The sequence below is a fragment of the Chiloscyllium plagiosum genome, chromosome 4 (genome assembly GCF_004010195.1).
Source record: "Chiloscyllium plagiosum isolate BGI_BamShark_2017 chromosome 4, ASM401019v2, whole genome shotgun sequence".
Taxonomy (NCBI): Eukaryota; Metazoa; Chordata; class Chondrichthyes; order Orectolobiformes; family Hemiscylliidae; genus Chiloscyllium; species Chiloscyllium plagiosum.
In genome coordinates, this window is record NC_057713.1 from 18,510,991 (window position 1) to 18,532,485 (window position 21,495).

Genomic DNA, 21,495 nt, shown 5'->3' on the forward strand with positions numbered 1-21,495 from the left:
GAGAGAGAGAGAGATAGAGAGAGAGAGATAGAGAGAGAGATAGAGAGAGAGATAGATAGAGAGAGAGATAGAGAGCAAGCGAGACAACCCAGTAATCTAGCAATCTAGAGCCCTCCTTTCCGCTCCAATCCGATTTATTTTTAGAAAAAAAATTTCAAAGAAAGAAAACAGACCAAAAGTGCACATTTCCTGGAATTTTGTATTGGCATTCATAGTCTACCCTCAGCACATGGTCTGCTGCAGTTCATGAAGCCAGCTCACCAGCATCACCAATAGGCAATGAATGCTGGCTGACAGCGATGCTCACATTCCATGAACGTATTAATCTTGATCCAGCTGGTCATAACAATGCTGCAACAATTGACAGTTTATACCTCATTCATCTGGTCTTCAAATTTGCAAGTTTCTGTAAAGACAAAAGCCTTCTAGAGCAGTCAAATTTCAATAAAAATAGTTTGAGCTTAAGATGCTTTTTGAAAAAAGGGGAATACTCCAAAGCTGCAGCTGCTGTGAACTCACAGATAAGCTGATTTGATTTTTAAATTATTTTTTGCCTTAGTTTGAGAAAGACTCAACACTGTGGTCCAAAACAGCTGAGACTTGCTACCTAACCCTGTGGAACTTCTATGGCAGAAAACTGAAAGCAATTTAAACACAAGAAGTTCTTTCACATCCAATATTAGGCCTCATCATCATCTTAACACTGAGGTCACAACACATAACTTGCTCTGTGCTTGGACTGAAATTTCAATAAACTTCTATTTGTCCTCAGTAGCCTGGCATTTAACATTCATCTGAGATCAACCTGAAAACAGGATGGGAGCTCTGTGACATTCGACAAGAATACTTTTTATGTTGATTGCTATTCAACAGAGCCTGCGGCTTACTGACTCTCGCCTTTGTGACAAGTTAGTTACTGTACAGTGCTGGAGTAAGTAGTTCAATTATGATCAATCCCACTTTCCACATCAAAATCAAGTGGTATTCATTCTGCCATTCTATTAAACCTAAAATCAATGTAGTAGAGTTAACTGTTGCAAACATTTCACAAGTCTAAATTAATTTAAAAGCTTGTACTGTACATTTTCAAAAGCTAGTACAAAGCTAGCAAACCAAGTGCTGACAAATTTAAATAAAACATTTGGCATTATTCAATTACTGAACATTTCTATTTACTCTACGTAAAGTAATACCTTGTACAATGAAGGCCTCCTAATATTATTTCTGATATTGCTTATTTTCACACACTGTAGGAAACATATCTTGATTTTCTCAGAGCTAAACTATTTTTAAAAATTGTTTGCTATTTAATATATATTGTTCTACATTTCATAATGACGGTGACTGAAGAAAATAAGATACTTGGAAATGGTCAACACTGAGAAGCTGACATTACACAAAATCTTCAAGGAAAATAAGCACAATGAGCTACTGGTGATGCAATGAGAATTCCTTTATCCATTTACAAGCTAAATCATCTATATGGTGTGTGAAAAACTAGTGTAATACTGTCATCAATTCAATTTTAGCTAATAGTTGACATCTGTTGGGTCATGAGTACGGTGCTGGAAAAGCACAACAGATCAGGCAACATCCGAGGAGCAGGGAAATCAATGTTTCGGGCAAAAGCCCTTCGTCAGGATCTGCTGGGTCATTTTTAAATGCATAAAATAGTGAACTCTTAAGTAGGGATTCCAAAATCAGAAGACAGAATGTAATTTATTTTTAAAAATTATTACAATCCAGGACTGGAATTTTCCAACACCAGAATCATCAATTACAAAAATGCTGAAGATAAACCACAAAAAACTGGCAAATGCTTAAAGGAAAATATAACTGCATAGGTCAATGCTTCTTACAAAATTTAGAAGTTTATAAAATTTAGAAAGCAATCCTACCTGAGACTGAGACGGTCCGTGTCCTCAAGCCCTGTTTTTCACTGTTTGACAATCTGAAATGCGAATTAGAAAGACGCTGAATGTTATGCATTTTCTGAAAGACCCAGTATGCATTCATTACTTCCACCCAATGGTTGCTTACAATTATTAGCAGGTTACAGAATTTCCCTTCTGACTCAGGGAGACTGTGGCGAATAGGAGTTACCATTTGAGTGTTTTGGAGGGTGGATGAAGACAGACAACATAATGAAGCTAAAGCTGAACATATTTATGTCAATTTGTTGTAAAATGAACTTCTGAACTACAGACAAATATTGCAGCTTAATACAGAAGTGTGATTCCAACAATAATCTGGCAAATGTGAACAGGAAAATCAATAGGACCATGCACTGTGAGCAGGCAAAAATTTGGCACTGTAATATAGAAAGCCAAACAGGGAGCATAATTCAGTCTTGAATATTTCTCATGTTGAATAATAATTAACCAGTTGGTGCTCATGTAAATCAACAGGAGAAAGAGAGAAAAAAAAAGGGGTGAGCACAATCACTACAATAAGACACTAAGGTGCTGCTCTGAAATTACTGGCCAAACACTCCTCTGTTTTAACTCTCTGCTTTTCTCAAAGGTGATCTTAAAACCAAACACTTTGACAAAGCTTTTTTCATAGCAGTGTGAAGTACCTTGGGTCATTTTCCTTTGTTAAATTATTGCTGTTTTGTATGATCTTTCAAAAAGAATGGCCAAATTTGGGGTAATTTTGGGAATGAAAATCATGATCAAAGGAACTGACTTTAATTGAAAATCTGAACTGCCACAAAGTCTGACAAGAGGAACAAAAGCAGATGAAACATCCGACAACAATCAAGGCACTATAAATGACAATGGTATTCTTGCCCAGTTGATCTTGCAAAGACCTCCTTATCAACATCCAGAGGGCTGTGCAAGTGTTAGCCCAAGCAAGAGTTAGTCAAGCAACAACCTAATATTTTCTGTAAGGCACAATTGTGAGAATATGTTCCAGACAATATCACCACCATCCCATCTGATCTCATCCCATCCCATTCCATTCCATGCCTGGGTGAGACTGTTGCACCAGCAGGACAGACCCAGCAGAGGGGGCAGCACAGTGCTATGCAGTCAGAAAGGAGTTGCCATCGAATTCTCAACATTAACCTCTGAATATGAAATTTCATGGCATCAGGTGAAACGTCAGCAAGGAAGCCGCCTGTTGATTAACACTTAGTTCTCCTTCATGTTGAATACCTCTTGGAAAGATGATTACTTGGAGCAATGAAGACAACAAGGGGACAAAATGTACTCTGGATGGGGGACTTTAATTTCCATCACCAGTAGTGATTCAACAGCACCAACAGTGACTAGGTTGACCAAATCCTAAAGCATATAGCTGCTAATCTGTCATGTAGCAGATGGTAAGTGAACAAACAAGAGGCAACAATGTACTTGATCTCATCTTCACCAAACTGCCTCCAGCAGATATCCATGACAGTATCAATTGGAGTAAATAGACATTATGAATATGGAAACGAATTCCTACCTCCACATAGAGCATAACTAACATTATGCTGTGTGGTGCTATCACTGTGCTTTATGGAACAGATTTTGTTCAGATCTAACATATCAAGTCTGGGCATCAATGAAGAAAGTAGACCATCAATAACAGAAATATCTTCAACCATAATCCATAACTTTATGGCCTGGCATGTCCATTACACTACTATTGCCATCAAGCTGAGAGATCAACCCTGGCTCAATAAAAAGAGTGCAGGTGGGCATGAGGAAAGCTGCACCAAGCATTTTTGGTGATTCAACAGCACCAAAAGTGACTAGGTTGACCAAATCCTAAAGCTACTATACTGTCATGTGGTAGATGTTGCGTGAACCAACAAGAGGCAACAATATACTTGATCTCATTTTCACCAATCTACCTCCAGCAGATATCCAGGACAGTAGCAGTGAATCACTAAAAATGAGCTGTCGATTTGGTTAAGTTACAAGGCAGGACTAGCTGCATGTTGAGCAGCAAAAACAGAATGCAAGAGACACTGCTAGCCAATCTACTTCGATCCAGTTTCTTTTGCTGACATGTCACATTCAATCACAAATGCTGATGGGTAATTAAAACAGACAAATATCCTCAATGATAGGGAGCCCAGCACGAGTGTAAAATAAAAATAAGGTGAAAGCATTTGCTAGCAGCTTCAGCTAGAGGGGTCGAGTGGATAATCCTGCTCAGCCTTATCCAGAGGATCCAACATGACAAATACCATTCTTCAACAAACATAGCAGATGCATTGTCACCAGAATATGTTATGCTTAAGGACTGGCAGCAGGTTGGATGTTGAATGGGTCAATCAAGTTGCTGGCCAGCCAATCACAGAGGATGTTGAAAAAGGGAAACCAGTTTGGTCAGGGTTTGGGGTTGTGCGCACAGAAGCTGCTCAACTGAAAGACGTTGAGTTTTACTTCCTCTAAGTTTTATATCCAGTTAAAGAATTGTTGAAGATTTTGAGGAAAGAACCCTAATTCTGTAAGACGTAAGTAAAAGTCTCCAGTGGGCTTAAGAAGCTGTTTGCACTAATAAATGACTTTGAAATTCAAGAAAAATATAGTCCCATGTGCCTGTTAATCAACTGAATGTTCAAGGGATTTCATTAAGGCATTGTACTCATTGTTAAAATAGTTATTGAATTGGCCAGTTACAAATTTTATTTTTCTAATCTTTCTAATTTAACTGTGTCTGTCTGTCCATCTGGAGTATGAGTGGTGTTTAAACAAAATAGAGTTTAGATCATAGATATTAATAGATTATCTTGTTGTTTATTCATGTTCTGGTAAAGTTACGTTACTAATAACAAACCATTAAGTTGTTTAAGTGTAAATTTGGTGATGATATGAAGGCATTAGAGAGTTCAGGAAAACTTGAGAACATTTTCATGAATGAGAAACTTCAGTCACATGAATAAATTGGGGTTGTTCTTCGATAAGGGGAGGTTGGAAAGCACTTTGATCTGGATAGAGTGGAGAGGGAGAAACAGCTTTTACTGACTAAAGAATAGAGAACTAGAGGATGCTGATCTAAGGTCAACAGCAGAAGAACCAAAAGTGGCATAAGGAGGAACATTTTACACAACAAGTAGTTAGCATCTGGAGTGCTCTGACTTAGTATGTGGTAGGGACAGATTCAATTACAATATTTGAAATTGAACTGTATAATTATTTTAAATGATCTGTCAAAGAAGGAAAGGTGAAGTGAGGAGAAACATTTTCACACTGCAAGTAGTTAGAGCATGCAATGCACTGACAGGTGATATAGTGGAGGCAGGTTAAATTGAGGCATTCAAGAAGGTATTGGATCAAAATTAATGTATAAAGTTCTGGGGAAAAAGACAGAAGATTGACACAAATGGGCTGAATGGTGCCTTTCTGTACTGTAACACTTACCTGGCTCTGTGAAGATTTTTTTTTAAATTACAGGGCTTCATGGAAAGGGTAGGAGAATGGGAAGAGCTGAGTTGCTTTCATAGAGAGCCAGCAGGGATATAAAAGGCCAAATTGTCGCCTCTTGTGCTAGAACCATTCCGTGATTCTATATTAAACTCTATTGTGCACGTAATATTTAGTTTTCAATGAATATGAATACAACAAATTATTCTTAAAACTTAATTTATCTTAAATGATATACTGGTAATTACTTGAAACTCGTGTTCACTTACTTGGGCAAGGATGGCAAAGCCCGTTCTCCTTCTGTGGAAAAAGCATCACCAAATGTAAGCAGATAAATAACAGTTTTCTTCTTAAGCTGAATGGTATTACTGCTTTTACTAAATCAGCAGACACTGCTTTAAAGAGGAAATTAAGAAATCAAGAATACCATGAATTAAACCACCTTCAACCACTAGGTCACCCAAACTAAAAAACAAAATGCTGCAATGGCCAATTGAACCCAAGAACAAGACATAACAAATCGTGAGTCGAAGAGTGTAGTGCTGGAAAAGTACAGCTGGTCAGGCAGCATCTGAGCAGCAGGGAAGCAGGATGAAGGACTTAAGCGCAAAATGTCGACTTTGCTGCTGCTCGGATGCTGCCTGACCGGCTGTACTTTTCCAGACTACACCTTTCGACGCTGATCTCCAGCATCTGCAGTCCTCACTTTCTCATAACAAATCATGAGTTAATCCAATCTTCTGTAAATAAGGTTGGTCTATTTCGAAATTATTTCAATTATTTTTTGTTCCATATTAGTTCATTTCTAGTTATGTAAAGATGACCAGTTTTATTGAATGATCAGTGGTGATAATAAAACCACAAATTCCATCAAACAATTTTTGACTGCATAACTTATTTGAGAAGAGGTATAACTTCACAACTTCAGAGGAACAAAAAAGGTTAATTGCATGCAAATAATATTTGCTCATTATTAGGTCTGGATACCATTTGAACCCATTTTGCCTCAGACTCTAAGGTGACTTGCTGTTCTGTATATCTCAGCCTTCAAGCTACAATCTGTCTGGCTCCAAGTTAGTATCTATTCTTTGATTTTGTGCAAAATTTGAATCAGGAATTGTAATAATGAATAAGGTCACCCCAACTACAAACCGCAAATGCAGGAATCCCATTAAGATATTTTAGTTTTGTTTATTTATTCAGGGAATGAGACATTTCTATTAATACCAGTCCAAACTGTCTTCAAAAAGAGGATCAGCTATATTTCTGAACTGCTGCAGTGAGTATGCTTTAGGTATACACCAAAATACTGTTGGGAAGGAAGTTTCAGGACTTTGACACAGTGACAATAAAGAAACAGGTAGTAAAGATTCTGATAAGAAGGGCTTTGGTCAAAACACCTCGGCAAGTTGCTGGAATGTATTTTGTAGATGGTCCTCCTTACCAATACCTAGGGACAGGTGCCAAAACTGGGAGAGCTGTTTGCAGACTGGTCAAACAATAGCCTGACATTGTCAGTAGTGCATGACCCCATGAGAATGATTGTTTCCCAGACAACACCATCACCATCCCTGGATATGTCTTGCGCCACTGGCAGAACAGACCCAATTGAGGCACTGCGGTTGGTAAGGAGTAACCTCTGGGAGTCCTCAACATTGACCCAGGGCCCCATGAGGTCTCATGGTGTCAAGACAAACATGGGCAAGGAGACTTCTGGCTGATTACTACCCAATATACAGCAATGTGGACAATATGCAGACTTGAACTGACAAGTGACCACTAACATACTTAAGTGTCAGTCAAATACCATTCTCTAACCAATACAGGAACTATCTATCTCCCCATGGCAATCCACAATATCAGCATCACTGAGTGTTAAATTAAATACAAACATAACTGGGTCTGTCATACACTTCTATAAAAACAGGTCAGATGTTAGGGATTCACCTGCAATTCTGGTTTCTCAAAGCCTACCCACCATCTTCAAAGCACAAGTCAGTAATGTGGTTAAATATTCTCCACTTGAATGAATGAGTGCAGCTTCAACCACAGAAGAAACCCAACAGAATCCTGGGTAAAGTAGTGCACAAGACTGGCACATCACTCACTATCTTAGTGATGGCGTGATTGGAGTGTGCCCCATCTACAAGATATACTGCACCAACATGCCAGGGTTTCTTTCACAGCACCTAAGCCTGTAAATCTACCACCGAGAAGAACAAGGGCAGGAGTACATGGTAATACTGCTCCAAGTGACAAACTATCTTGACTTGAAAGTTTTTACAGTTGCTTCACCGAAAATCATAGAACATAGAACTGCGCAGGACGGGAACAGGCCATTCGGTGCATGATATTGTGCCAAACATGATGCCAAATTTAACTGACCCCTTCGGCCTGCCCTTGGCCCATATCCCTCCGTTCCTTGCTTTTTCATGTGCTTGCCTAAGTCTGTTAAATGCTCCTATCATATCTGCCTCTACCACCACAGCTAGGAGTATGTTCCACATTCCTACCACACACTGTATGAAAAACTTGCCCCTCAAATCATCTTTGAATTTTCCCCCTCTCACCTTAAATGCATGCTCCCTAGTTTTAGGCATTGCAACTCTGGGGGAAAAAAATATTCTGTCAACTTTACTTACGCATTTCATAACTTTATAGACTTCTATCAAGTCTGCCCTCAGCCTCTGCCATTCCAGAGAAAACAACCAGAGCTCTTCTAGCCTCTCTTTATAGTTCATTGCCTCTAATCCAGCATTCTGATTAAATTTTTCCGCAACTTTTCCAAAGCTTCCACATCTTTCATATAATGTGGCAACCAGAATTGAACGCAATACTCTAAGTGTGGCCATCCAAAGTCTTATAAAGTTGCAACATGACATCTTGACTCTTGTACTCAATTCCCTGACCAATAAAGGCAAGCATGGTCTTCTTCACCATCCTATCTACTTGCGTGGCCACTTTCAGGGAGCTGTGGACATGAATCCCAAGATCCCTCTGTAAATCAATGCTGTTCAGGGTCCTGCCATTAACTGTGTAGTCCTAGAATTATCTAATAGCATTGTGCATATATTGACATACGGACTGCAACAATTTAAGTTGACAGTTCACCACCATCTTATCAAGGCTAATTACAGATGAATAATAAATGCTGGCCTTAAAAACAATGCTCACAGAGAAGAGGAGCTGTGATTTTAATATTGTGGCATAACGAAAAGCCTGACTGTAGACATTTCAGTCCAGATATGTTGCAACCAACTTGCTGCATTATTATTTACCCTGTTCACCAACCACTGAAATTGTAATAAGTTTTTCATCAATAACTAAGTCATTCTTACCAATAACTCAAAATAGGTCAATTGTTTACTTGTTATTTTTGATATGTATCTTGCCAGCAATTTATTTATCTCATATTTCCACATAATGACATCAACAATAGTTAAACTAAACTCCATGTAAGGCAATTCATAGGTTGTGAAAATATTAGGGAAAAACCTGCAATATATAACAAACAGTATAAACACATGCTCTCTTCTCTTCCTCTGTTGAACAGATACTCTGACTACGCTGTGTAACAAGTTGCAAATTGCCAACTGCAAAGTCAATGGCACCCGAATTGACAGCATCAGCAACTATGACCATCATTGTACTGCTGAAATGTGACAGAATTGTGTGTTTTTCTGGAATTCAATACAAGTAGCAAAAGCAGATAACTTGTAAAGTGTACTTTGTAGAGATACATACATTGAATATTCTTAGTTGTGAACATATTTCTAGTCAAATGTACATTCCGATGAAACAGGTGTTCAACATAGCTCTCAACTTGAAATTTTCATGAAAAGAAACAGATTCTAAATATTAGAGTCTGTCGCTCCTTGTGAAAATCTCAAATACAGTTGCCTGATAACATATGTTAGTAGTAGCTCAAAAGACAAAAAGTTTGCAAGAACTTAAACCTACCTTTCTGGGACCTAATAATGAACGACTGCATGATCCCATTCACTAAGCGACAATAACCATCTATCAAGTCTGCCATGTTTTCTGCGATGTTCAGTGATGGAGTTGTTATTGTCAAGGGCTGAAAATAAAAACATAACATTATTGCCATAACTTCTCCCAGCCTCCTTTCTCATCAGGGCATTCGGTCTCATTCTAACAAGATATCTAGGGTCAAAACCAGAATACATCATCGCAAACATCAATCAAGGATGAGACTTGACAACTGCAATGTGTACTTTTTGTGTACAAGTCATTAACAACTCAGGGTCAATGGTGTGACAAATAGCAAATATAACATGCAAACCAAATTTCAGGCTTATTTTATGATGCAAATAAATTCCAAAAAGAAATTCAATACAAAAAGAAATCTCAAAGATCACTTTTGCTTATGCAAAAATATAGCTGCTTGTATTGAAGCAACACCAACTATGAATAGAGTCAATCATGTTGTCCTTGAATAAATTGTCCTGCAGATTACTGGGCCCACCAGCTGTGAAAATCTGACAGGTTATGCATGCTGACACATAGAATATGTATTTCATTTACAGATGCTGAGTGAAATATCAATTGGTCAACCACTGAGATGGTTTGATCTACTGTTCTGAAATTATACCCGAATGAACAAAAAATAAAAATCACAAAAAGTTCAAGACAGTTGTCATTCTCAAAATTGATGTTGGAACTTACCTCTGCTGCTCCAGATACTTTTAACTGCAAAGTTCCTTTTCTGTCTTTATCATCACTGTTTGAATACTGAATGGTCTGTACCTGGTTAAAATTAGCCAGGTGAGTTGGCTGTAAAAGAAGAATTTTTATTTAAAAATCAGAACAATAATGAAAGGCTTAGCTGTAGTGTGTCTTTTCATCTGAACAAATAAAATGCCAAAACTTTCAAATTGTACTTTTTGGGATAAGTTTACTATACATCAAAACTAACTCTTATAAATGTATTTTGAAAAGCCTGGAATATCAAATGTAGGCAGCTTTCAAATACAAAGAGAAGACCAGCTTTGGGGTGTTTGTTGGTGAGTTACTTGCTGCAATATTCCTCTATCCTGCTTCTGTAGCCACTGCAGAAGAACTTGAAGTGGGGTGGGAAAGATCCAGTCATTGTGGTCCACATAAGTACCAACGAGTTCGGCAGAAAAAGGAACAAGGTTTTGCTGAGGGAATATGAGCAGCTCGGGGCTAAATTAAAATACAGAACCAAAAAGGTAATAATCTCCAGATTACTACCCAAGCCACAAGCTAACTGGCACGTGGGGTCAATAAGGTTAAAGAGATAAACACTTGGCTCAAATTGAATTCATTGGGCATTGAATTCATGGGACATTGGCACCAATACTGGGGAAGGAGGGAGTGTTTCCAATGGGACAGGCTCCATCTGAATCGTGCTGGGACCAAAGTCCTGGTAAATTACATCCAACCTTTTGGAAGCAGGTTTGTTCGCTAAGCTGGGAGGTTCATTTCCAGACTTTTCATCACCCTACTAGGTAACATCTTCAGTGGGCCTCCAGGTGAAGCACTGTTGATAATTCCTGCTTTCTATTTATATGTTTGGATTTCTTTGGGTTGGTGACGTCATTTCCTGTGGTGATGTCATTTCCTGTCCTTTTTCTCAGGGGGGTGATAGGTTGGGTCTAATTCGATGTGTTTGTTGATGAAGATGGTTAAATCACCTGGAATCCAAAGTTCTGAAGGAGTTAACTGAGGAGATTGTAGATGCTTTCAGGAATCACTGGAGTCAGGACTGGAAAATGGCTGATGTAACACCCCTGTTTGAGAAGGGAGGGAGGTAGAAGACAGGGAACTATGAACTGGTTAGCCCAACCTCAGTAGTTGGTAAGATTTGAGAGTCCATTAAAGATAAGATTCAGAGTACTTGGAAGTGCATGATAAAGTGCAGGGTTAAGTCAGCACAGCTTCAAAGGAGATCATACCTGACAATCTGTTACAATTCTTCGAGAACGTAACAAAGAGGTTAGACAAAGGAGAGCCAGTGGACATGATCTATTTGAACCTCCAGAAAGCTTTTGACAAGGTGCTGCACAGGAGGCTGCTAAATAAGGTAAGAGCTCATGGAGTTAGGGGTAAAGTATTGACACAGATAGAGGATTGGCTGACTGGCAGAACACAGAGTGGGGATAAAGAGATCCTTTTCAGGACATCAGCCAGTGACAGCTGAATTCCCGTAGGGATCTGTGTTGGGGCCACAATCTAAACAAAGGAGCTGAGGGCATTGTTGCTAAGTTTGCTGATAACACAAAGATAGGTGGAGGCACAAGTAGATAAGGAAATGGGGAGGCTGCAGAAGGACTTGGACAGGTTAGGAGAGTGAGCAAAGTGGTGGAAGATGGAATACAATATTGGAAAGCGAGAGGTTGCGTACTTTGGCAGGAAGAATAGTGAAGCAGACTATTTTCTAAATGGAGAAAGGCTTTTCAAATCTGAAGTACAAAGTGGCACAAGAGTGCCAGTTCAGGGTTCTTTTAGGGTTAAGATGCAGGCTAAATTGGCAGTTAGAAAGGCCAATGCATTTCAATAGTGCTAAAATACAAGAGCAAGGATAGGCCAAATGCTGGTAAATGGGACTAGGTCAGATTGGGATGTCTGGATGGTGCAGACAAGTTGGACCAAAGGTCTGTTTCCATGCTGTATGTCTCTATGACCTTATGACTCTGTACTACTGAGTCTATATAAGGCTCTGGTCAGACCACCTTTAGAATATTGGGAGCGATTTTGAGCCCATATCTAAGGGTAGATGTGTTGACAGACTTTTAACACAAATTAGGTGAAAATAGACTGGAGGAATGACTTCCCTCTTCTGGATAAAAAAATCCTGCCTGAGATAAGCTCCAGCCACTTAGAGGTTAGCAGCTCTCGACATGAACATGCACCATTAGACAGAATAAGAGCAAGTTACTGCAGATGCTGGAATCTGTACTGAAAACAAAAATGCTGGACATCACAGCGGATCAGGTAGCATTCATGGAGAGAAAGCAAACTAACATTTCAAGTATAGATGACTCTTGATTAGAGCTAAAGTAAAGTGTGGAGGGGGCAACATTTAGTTTGGAGAGAGTGGGGGAGGGTGGATTGGAGTGCTAGGGAAGAAAGGATGTTGATAGTTCAGATTAAGTGATAGGAATATGAGAATGGCACAACAATGGTGTGTCTAACTGCGAGGTTGAAAAAAAGACTGTCCCAATGGAGCTAGGGAGGGGAGAGACGACATGGTGACAGAGAATGTAACAAGCAAAGTTAAAAGAAAGGGAAGGAGTTGGTTCACAATTTGAAGGTACGAAACTCATGATTAAGTCCGGAAGGATGTAAATTGCCTAGTTTGAATATGAAATGCTGCTCCTCCAGTTTTTACTGCAATTCGCTGAAGCTTTGTAGCATGCCAAGGACAGACAAGTGGGGCATTACTGTCCACGGGAAGGTCAGCATCATGATATGATTTGAATATGTGCTGCGCCAGCAGCTTGACAGATAGCATAAGCCTCTTCTGTGGCCAGTTAATTCCAAGTGATGGTGTGATGAGATTGTCAACTGGGTATTAATTAAACAATTAAAGGGTCTCAATGGGGTCCCAAGTAATTTTGGCACTCAATACGATCCCTGCCCTGCATAACTTTGACATGGGCAAGAAAACCACTGGATTTAAGAAGCATTACCAACTTCAAATTCAACAGTAAGGGAGAGTTAAATCAAGCCTTCTATTTAAAACTGTGCAACCATAGCTGATGACAGTTAAGTGATTGTTAAGGTTTTGGTTAAGAAAAAGAGGGAAGCATATGTCAGGCATAGACAGGAGAGATCGAGTGAATCCGTAGAAGAGTATAAAGGCAGTAGGAGTATATTTGAGAAGGAAATCAGGAGGGCAAAAACAGGACATGAGATAGCTTTGGCAAATAGGTTAAGGAGAATTCAAAGGGTTTTATAAATACATTAAGGACAAAAGGGTAACTCAGGAGAGAATTGGGCCCCTCAAAGATCAGCAAGGCAGCCTATGTGTGGAGCCGCAGGAGATGGGGGAGATACTAAACGAGTATTTTGTATCAGTGTTTATTGTGGAGAAGAACATGGAAGATATACAATGTAGACAAATTGATGATGATATCTTGAAAAATGTCCACATTACATAGGTGGAAGTGCTGGATGTCTTGAAACGCATAAAAATGGATAAATCCCCAGGACCTGATCAGGTGTACCATAGAACTGTGTGGGAGGCTAGGGAAGTGATTGCTGGGTCCCTTGCTGAGATATTTGTATCTCAGAGAGAGGTGAGAGGTGCTGGAAGACTGGAGCTTGGCTAACATGGTACCACTATTTAAGAAAGATGGTAAGGAAAAGCCAGGGAACTATAGACCAGTGAGCTTGATGTCGGTGGCGGGAATGTTGTTGGAGGGAACCCTGACAGACAGGATTTACATGTATTTGGAAAGGCAAGAACTAATTAAGGATAGACAGCATGGCTTTGTGCATAGGAAATCGTATCTTATCAGCTTGAGGTTTTTTGAAGTAACAAAGGAAGATTGAAGAGGGCAGAGTGGTAGACATGATCTATATGGACTTCAGTAAGGCATTTGACAAGATTCTCCATGAGAGACTGGTTAGCAAGGTTAGATCTCATGGAATACAGGGAGAACTAGGCATTTTGATACAGAACTGGTTCAAAGGTAGAAGACAGAGGGTGGTGATGGAGAGTTGCTTTTCACATTGGATGCTTGTGACCAGTGGAGTGCCACAAGAATTGGTGCTGGGTCCACTACTTTTCATCATTTATATAAATGATTTAGATATGAACATAAGAGGTATAGTTAGTAAGTTTGTAGATGACACCAAAATTGGAGGTGTAGTGGACAGCGAAGAATGTTACCTCAGAGTACAATAAGTTCTTGATCAGATGGACCAACGGGCTGAGGAGTGGCAGTTGGAGTTTAATTTTGATAAATTAAATGTGCTGCATTTTCGAAAACCAAATCAGAGCAGGACTTAGAAACTTAACAAAGAGACCTTGGAGTGCAGGTTCATAGTTTCTTGAAAGTAGAGTCGCAGGTTGATAGGGTAGTGAAGGAGGCATTTGGTATGCTTTCCTTTATTGGTCAGAGTTTGAGTATAGGAGTTGGGAGGTCATGTTGCAGCTGTACAGGACATTGGTTAGGCCACTTTTGGAATATTGCATGCAATTCTGGTCTCCTTCCTATTGGAAGGATGTTGTGAAACTTGAAAGGGTTCAGAAACAATTTACAAGGATGTTGTCAGGGTTGGAGGATGTGAGCTGTAGGGAGATGCTGAATAGGTTGGGGCTGTTTTCCTGGAGCATCGGAGGCTGAGGGGTGACCTTATAGAGGTTTATAAAATCCTGAGGGGCGTGGAGAGGATAAGTAGTCAAAGTCTTTTCCCTGGGGTGGGGGAGTCCAGAACTAGAGGGCATAGGTTTAGGGGGAGAGGGGACAGATATAAAAGAGACCCAAGGGGCAACTTTTTCGCGCAGAGGGTGGTGCGTGTATGGAATGAGCTGCCAGAGGAAGGCTGGTACAATTGCAGCATTTAAAAAGTATCTGGATGGGTATATGAATCGGAAGGGTTTAGAGGGATATGGGCCAAGTGTTAGCAAATGGAACTAGATTGGGTTAGGATGGACAAGATGGACCTAATAGTCTGTTTCCACGCTGTACATCTCTATGTCTCTATGACACATTTGGCAAACTAAAATTCAATTATCTTACAACAGATGACAGTTTTAATCAATAAACAGTTGAAAAGGCAATCTTAAAATATGGTAGACAACACTCTGCTGTAAAAATTTATCTAAGGAAATCATGGTCACAGTGTTATAGGAAGAACAAATTCATTTCCATAAATTACAGTGGTACTTTTCTCCATTTAGGGAACTGCCAAAATAAAAAGAAAATACTGATTAATATGTACTGGAGTGCATCTGACCACAAATTACTAGCTTTAAAAAGCTGAGGCATTCTCCTTGCAGTGAGTCCAATGTCACTATATTTATTGCACAAAGAGCCAATCATATTATTAACAGTTTGGGGTCAAGGACAAGGATCTCTCGAAATAAAGAGTTAAAAATTTAAGTGCATTTTCACAAGAAGCTAAGTAATTAAATTCATTTCCTAAAACCGTATAACATGACACTGCTGCAACTAGCACTGTAATTAAAATTGGCCAGTTTTTATCTAAAGCAGCGGAGGCAGGGGAAATCAATGCATGTCATTCTAAAAAAAACTAAACCTCCCTTCTCAAAGCAATTCTTTCAAGTTGGATAAGAGAAACAGCTTAGGAGAAAGTGAGGACTGCAGATGCTGGAGATCAGAGCTTAAAAATGTGTTGCTGGAAAAGCGCAGCAGGTCAGGCAGCATCAAAGTAACAGGAGAATCGACATTTCGGACATAAGCCCTTCTTCATAGATCTTTGTACACAGATCTTTGAAAGTTGCCACCCAGGTAAATAGTTCGGTGAAGAAGGCATATGGCGTACTGGCTTTTAACGGTAGAGGAATTGAGTTCCGGAGTCCTGAGATCATGTTGCAGTTGTATAAGACTCTGTGCGGCCGCATCTGGAGTATTGTGTGCAGTTTTGGTCACCATACTATAGGAAGGATGTGGAGGCACTGGAACGGGTGCAGAGGAGGTTTACCAGGATGTTGCCTGGTATGGTAGAAAGATCATATGAGGAAAGGCTGAGGCACTTGGGGCTGTTTACATTGGAGAAAAGAAGGTTTAGGGGTGACTTGATAGAGGTGTACAAGATGATTAGGGGTTTAGATAGGGTTGACCGTGAGAACCTTTTTCCACGTATGGAGTCAGCTATTACGAGGGGGCATAGCTTTAAATTAAGGGGTGGTAGGTATAGGACAGGTGTTAGGGGTAGGTTCTTTACTCAGCGAGTCGTGAGTTCATGGAATGCCCTGCCAGTAGCAGTGGTGGACTCTCCCTCTTTATGGGCATTTAATCGGGCATTGGATAGGCATATGAAGGATAGTGGGCTAGTGTAGGTTAGGTGGGCTTGGATCGGCGCAACATTGAGGGCCAGAGGGCCTATACTGCGCTGTATTTTTCTATGTTCTATGTTCAGGAATGAGGAGGGTGTGCCAAGCAGGCTAAGATAAAAGGTAGGGAGGAGGGGCGTTGGGAATATGATAGGTGGGAGGAGGTTAAGGTGAGGGTGATAGGCCAGAGGGGGTGGAGGCGGAGAGGTTGGGAACAAGATTGCAGGTCAAGAAGGCGGTGCTGAGTCTGAGGGTTGGGACTGAGAAAAGGTGGGGGGAGGGGAAATGAGAAAGCTGGAGAAATCTGCATTCATCCCTTGTGGTTAGAGGGCTCCTAGGCGGAAGATGAGGCATTCTTCCTCCAGGCGCCGTGTTGCCATGGTCTGGCGATGGAGGAGGCCAAGGACCTGCATGTCCTTGGCGGAGTGGGAGGGTGAGTTAAAGTATTCAGCCATGGAGCAGTTGGGTTGGTTGGTGCAGGTGTCCCAGAGGTGTTCTCTGAAACGTTCCGCAAGTAGGTGGCCTGTCTCCCCAATGTAGAGGAGGCCACATCGGGTGCAGCAGATGCAGTAAATGATGTGTGTGGAGATGCAGGTGAATTTCTGGTGCAGAGGATGCAATAGATGATGTGTATGGAGGTGCAGGTGAATCTGTGGCGGATATGGAAGGATCCCTTGGGGCCTTGGGAGGGAAGTGAGGGGGGAGGTGTGGGCGCAAGTCTTGCACCTCCTGCGGTTGCAGGGGAAGGTGGGGAGGAGCGGGAAGTGGAGGAGATGCGGTGGAGAGCATCGTCAACCACGTCTGAGGGGAAACTGCGGTCTTTGAAGAAGGAGGCCATCTGCGTTGGCTTAGCTTAGTTTGGGAAACTTGGTTGGCATGGATGAGTCAGACCAAAAGAATGTTTCGTGCTGTATGATTCTACGAAAGGTCATTCACCTGAAACATTAACTTTGTTTCTCTGGCTACAGATATTGCTTGGCCTGTTGCGTTATTCCAGCTTTTATCTTCTCAATTCAGATTTCCAGCATCTGCAGAATTCTGCTTTTGTATTTGAGTTGCTTTAATTTGGGCAGTTGACTGTATTACAGCAATTCATTCCTGATGAAGGGCTTTTGCCCGAAAAGTTGATTTTCCTGCTCCTCGGATGCTGCCTGACCTGCTGTGCTTTTCCAGCACCACGGCAATATTTTGTATCACAGCAATATTTTAGTAACTAAATAATATGGTCCACAAGGTGGCGCTCTAAACAAGTATTACAGTTATGTGGTTGTTGGAATTGCAATTGTTCTGAAACAAAAGCTATTGACATGCTCAGTACGGTGATCTTTGAATAACCCTATTAGCGCAATAAATTTACAGGCTCAAAGAAAAAAAAAAAAATCGGTACATGAGAAATCCTTGACTTTAACCTAAGCATTTATCAGCGCTTGGTCCATAGCTTTAATGTTATGACATACCAAGTGCTCATCCAGGTACTACTTAAGTGATGTGAGGCAATTTACCTGCATTACCTTTCCAGACATTGCATTCCATGCTGTCACCAACCTCTGGGTAGAAAGGTTTTTCCTCATATACACCCTAAACTTTTGCCCCTCATCTTGAACGTGTCCCCCCTTGTGACTGGCCCTTCAACTAGATGGAACAGCTGCTCCTTATCTACTCTGTCCATGCCCCTCATAATCTTGCACTCTTTAATCAGATCATCCCTCAGTCTTCTCTGCTCCAAAAAAAATCCAAGCCATCCAACCATTCCTCACAACTTTTATTTTTCATCTTGGTGAATTTCCTCTACATCCTCCTCACACCCTTTCTGTCAGGGCAGCACAGTGGCTCAGTGGCTAGCACTGCTGCCTCACAGCGCCAGGGACCCAGGTTTGATTCCAGCCTCAGATTCCAGCCTCAGGCAACTGTCTGTGGAATTTGTAAATTCTCCCTCTGTCTGTGTGGATTTCCTCTGTGTGCTCTGGTCTCCTCCCACAATCCAAAGACGTGCTTGTGAGATGAATTGGCTGACAATGCTAAACTGTCCACAGTGTTCAGGGATGTGTAGGATGGGTGCATTAGCCTGGAGTTAAATGTAGGGGAATAGATCTGAGTGGGTTACTCTTTGGTGGTCGGTGTGGACTTGTTGGGCCGAAGGGCCTGCTTCCACACTGAAGGGATTCTATCATGTTGATCTGTGTAATGTGGTGACCAGAACTGTACACAGTACTCCAGCTGTGGTCTCACTAACGTTTAAATTCCAACCTGACTTCCCTGCTTTTGTAACCTATGTTTCAACTGAAAATTGCAAGTGTCCCATATGCCTTTTTCACCACCCTACTAACAAGCACTTCTGACTTCAGAGAATTATGAACAAACCCTTTTGAATGATAAAGATTCTCAACTCTCCACTTGGTCCTCTACCTCTTGCCTTAAACCTATCACCTGATTATTGACACTCACTACAATTCGGGGTTCAGTTAGCTCAGTTGGCTGGATGGTTGGTTTGCAAAGCAGAATGGGTTCCATTCCCACACTGGCTGAAGCTACCATGAAGAACTCTCCTTCTCAACCTCTTCGCTCACCTGATGGGTGGTGAAGATACCATGAAGAACTCTCCTGATGCGCAATGACCCACTGCTTAAACCACTACCAGTCATTTCTTCCTAATGAGAGACTAGAGCTTGGTCCAGTAGGGTTACAGCAACTTTACCTTTATCTATTGGAAAAAGTGCCTTCTTAACTGCCCACCTCTTCCAAACTTCACTCCAAGGGAAATACAGCTTAAACCCTCCAGCTCAGGCAAGTTTACAGGAAATACTTAGGTCTTTCACATAAACTGACTGCAATAAACACCTGCACAGGGAAGTACTGGAATCTAAATGGGAGCATAACCTTTTTTAAAAAATGTCTTAAATGTTTATATATATTGAATTAAGTTATGACAACATAAGAGAGAGAACCACAGTACTGACTTGCATGAAAGTGATATTTCTCAGTATTGAACTGGCTAATGTGATAGAAATATTAACTAGGCCTGAAGGTTGTGTGTATTTTTGCCCTTTTTTGCCCCCTGGGGAGAAATAAAAAAATGAAGAATTTAAAGCTTAAATGAATGAAATCCATAAGTTTGAATGGAAACCTGGGTGACATCTCACTTTGGTAAAGCCAAATGCATTAAAGAGACATTTTGCTGATAACATACCAGATGGAAATCACCAAGCCTTAAGTTTGTTCGAAAATGTCAAGAATAGCCATCAGAAACAACAGGAAAAGCATTTCTTTCAGTTGAAGCAAAAAATGTGTGGATGCATACAGCAAGTTATTTCTTTTCAAGTAAAGTTTCTCTTAACTAACTAAAGGATTGCACTATTTGCTGCAATCTTCACAAGTTCAGAAGGACGTGGATTGTACAGCTGTGCTAAGAGTGAGTGAGGCAGGTCCAAAAAGCAATAATGATAGGTGATCGAATAGTTAGTGAGGTAGGCAGATGTTGCTGCAGCTGCAGATGTGACTCCCTGGGAGCAAGGATGCCACCGAGTGGCTTCAGAATATCCAGGTTGTGACAAAGGTGGAACCTGTCCAGGCTGAACATTTTGAACTTGAACAGGGACAGGATTAATACTTGATGGAGAGGTTTGCTACTGGGAGAGTGTAAAGTAGTTTGGCAGGATTTTGGAGTCCTGAGCACATCACCAGATGAAAGAGAAGCAAAAACAATGTCTGTTACTTGCAAACTTTGGAATTAAGTACCGTATATATTAATTACATCTTAGAAGTGTTTAATTAAAGATGATTAGATTAGGTTTCCTACAGTACACAAACAGGCCCTTCGGCCAAACAAGTCCACACAGACCCTCTGAAGAGTAAGGCACCCAGACCCAATCCCCTATCCTATATTTACCCTTACTAATGCACCTAACACTATATTTAGCATGGCCAATTCACCTGACCTGTACATCTTGGATTGTGGGAGGAAACCGGAGCACCTGGAGGAAACCCATACAGACACTGGGAGAATGTGCAAACTCCACACAACCAGTCGCTCGAGGCAGGAATCAAACCCTGGTCCCTGGTGCTGTGAGGCAGCAGTGCTAACCATTGAGCCACTGTGCCACCCTGAGAGTTTTAACTGGGTCTCTAGCTCTTACGAACATACTAGAAATGTGGTTAGTAGGTTAGAAGATATATGCTTGCTATATGCAATTGCTATTAAGTGTAGAAGTATTTGAAGACCTGCTGTAGTTCTATCTTTCAACAACTAGCCTTTTGGAAAACAACTTTTATATTTAGATCCAGGTTGTTCATAAATATCAGTAAAAGCCTTAATACCAATCCTCAGACCTGGTGACACCATTGTATACTACCTTCTCAACCACTCACACCAATCTAAAAATAACTGTGCACCACTTTATTCTGCTTTCCATCTATTACCAATCTCATTTCATTTTAAGCCCTTTACTTTTTTGAACAAGTCTATCATGTAGCACTTTATCAAACACCTTCTGAAAGTGCAAACACATATCAACTGCATTTCTTTTTTAATGAAGAGAGGCGTCATAGTAATGCCAACAGACTAGCAACGGAAACACTCACACTAATGCTCTTGGGACACAGGTTAAATTCTCTCAGCAACAGCTGACAGACCTTAAATTAATTTAATATATTTGAAACAAACATCTGTAATGGTGACCATGAAGCCATTGTCAATCATCATAAAACACCAACTGGTTCACAAACATTCTGTACCATTTGTGGCATGGTGGCTCAGTGGTTAGCACTACTGCCTCACAGCGCCAGGGCTCCAAGTTCAATTCCAGCCTTAGGCAACTGTCTATGTGGATTTTGCATTCTCCCCGTGTCTGCGTGGGTTTGCTCTGGTTTCCTGCCACAGTCCAAAGATGTGCAGGTCAGGTGAATTGGCCATGCTAAATTGCCCATAGTGTTAGGTGCATCAGTAAGAGGGAAATGGGTCTGGGTGGGTTACTCTTTGGAGGGTCAGTGTGGACTGGTTGAGCCAAAGGGCCTGTTTCCACACTGTAGGGAATCTAATGTGGGCGGCACGGTGGCACAGTGGTTAGCACTACTGCCTCACAGCGCCAGGGCTCCAAGTTCAATTCCAGCCTTAGGCAACTGTCT

General features: G+C 40.9%; 1 protein-coding gene and 1 long non-coding RNA gene across 18 annotated transcripts in view; one reads left to right on the plus strand and one right to left on the minus strand.

Moving 5' to 3' along the window:
* Positions 1-21,495, minus strand: part of ptk2aa (protein tyrosine kinase 2aa) — a 414,515-nt gene that overhangs the window by 176,190 nt on the left and 216,830 nt on the right. For all 17 annotated transcript variants that reach the window (XM_043687800.1, XM_043687797.1, XM_043687812.1 and 14 more), the window contains 4 exons: positions 10,050-10,157; positions 9,324-9,441; positions 5,633-5,663; positions 1,899-1,951 (listed from right to left, as the gene is read on the minus strand). In XM_043687800.1, the coding sequence (XP_043543735.1) occupies positions 1,899-1,951; positions 5,633-5,663; positions 9,324-9,441; positions 10,050-10,157 (310 nt within the window). The remainder of the gene's footprint in view (positions 1-1,898; positions 1,952-5,632; positions 5,664-9,323; positions 9,442-10,049; positions 10,158-21,495) is intronic.
* Positions 4,363-8,996, plus strand: LOC122548890. Its single transcript, XR_006311356.1, has 3 exons — positions 4,363-4,453; positions 6,341-6,436; positions 8,917-8,996. It is a non-coding gene; the product is annotated as an uncharacterized LOC122548890 (long non-coding RNA).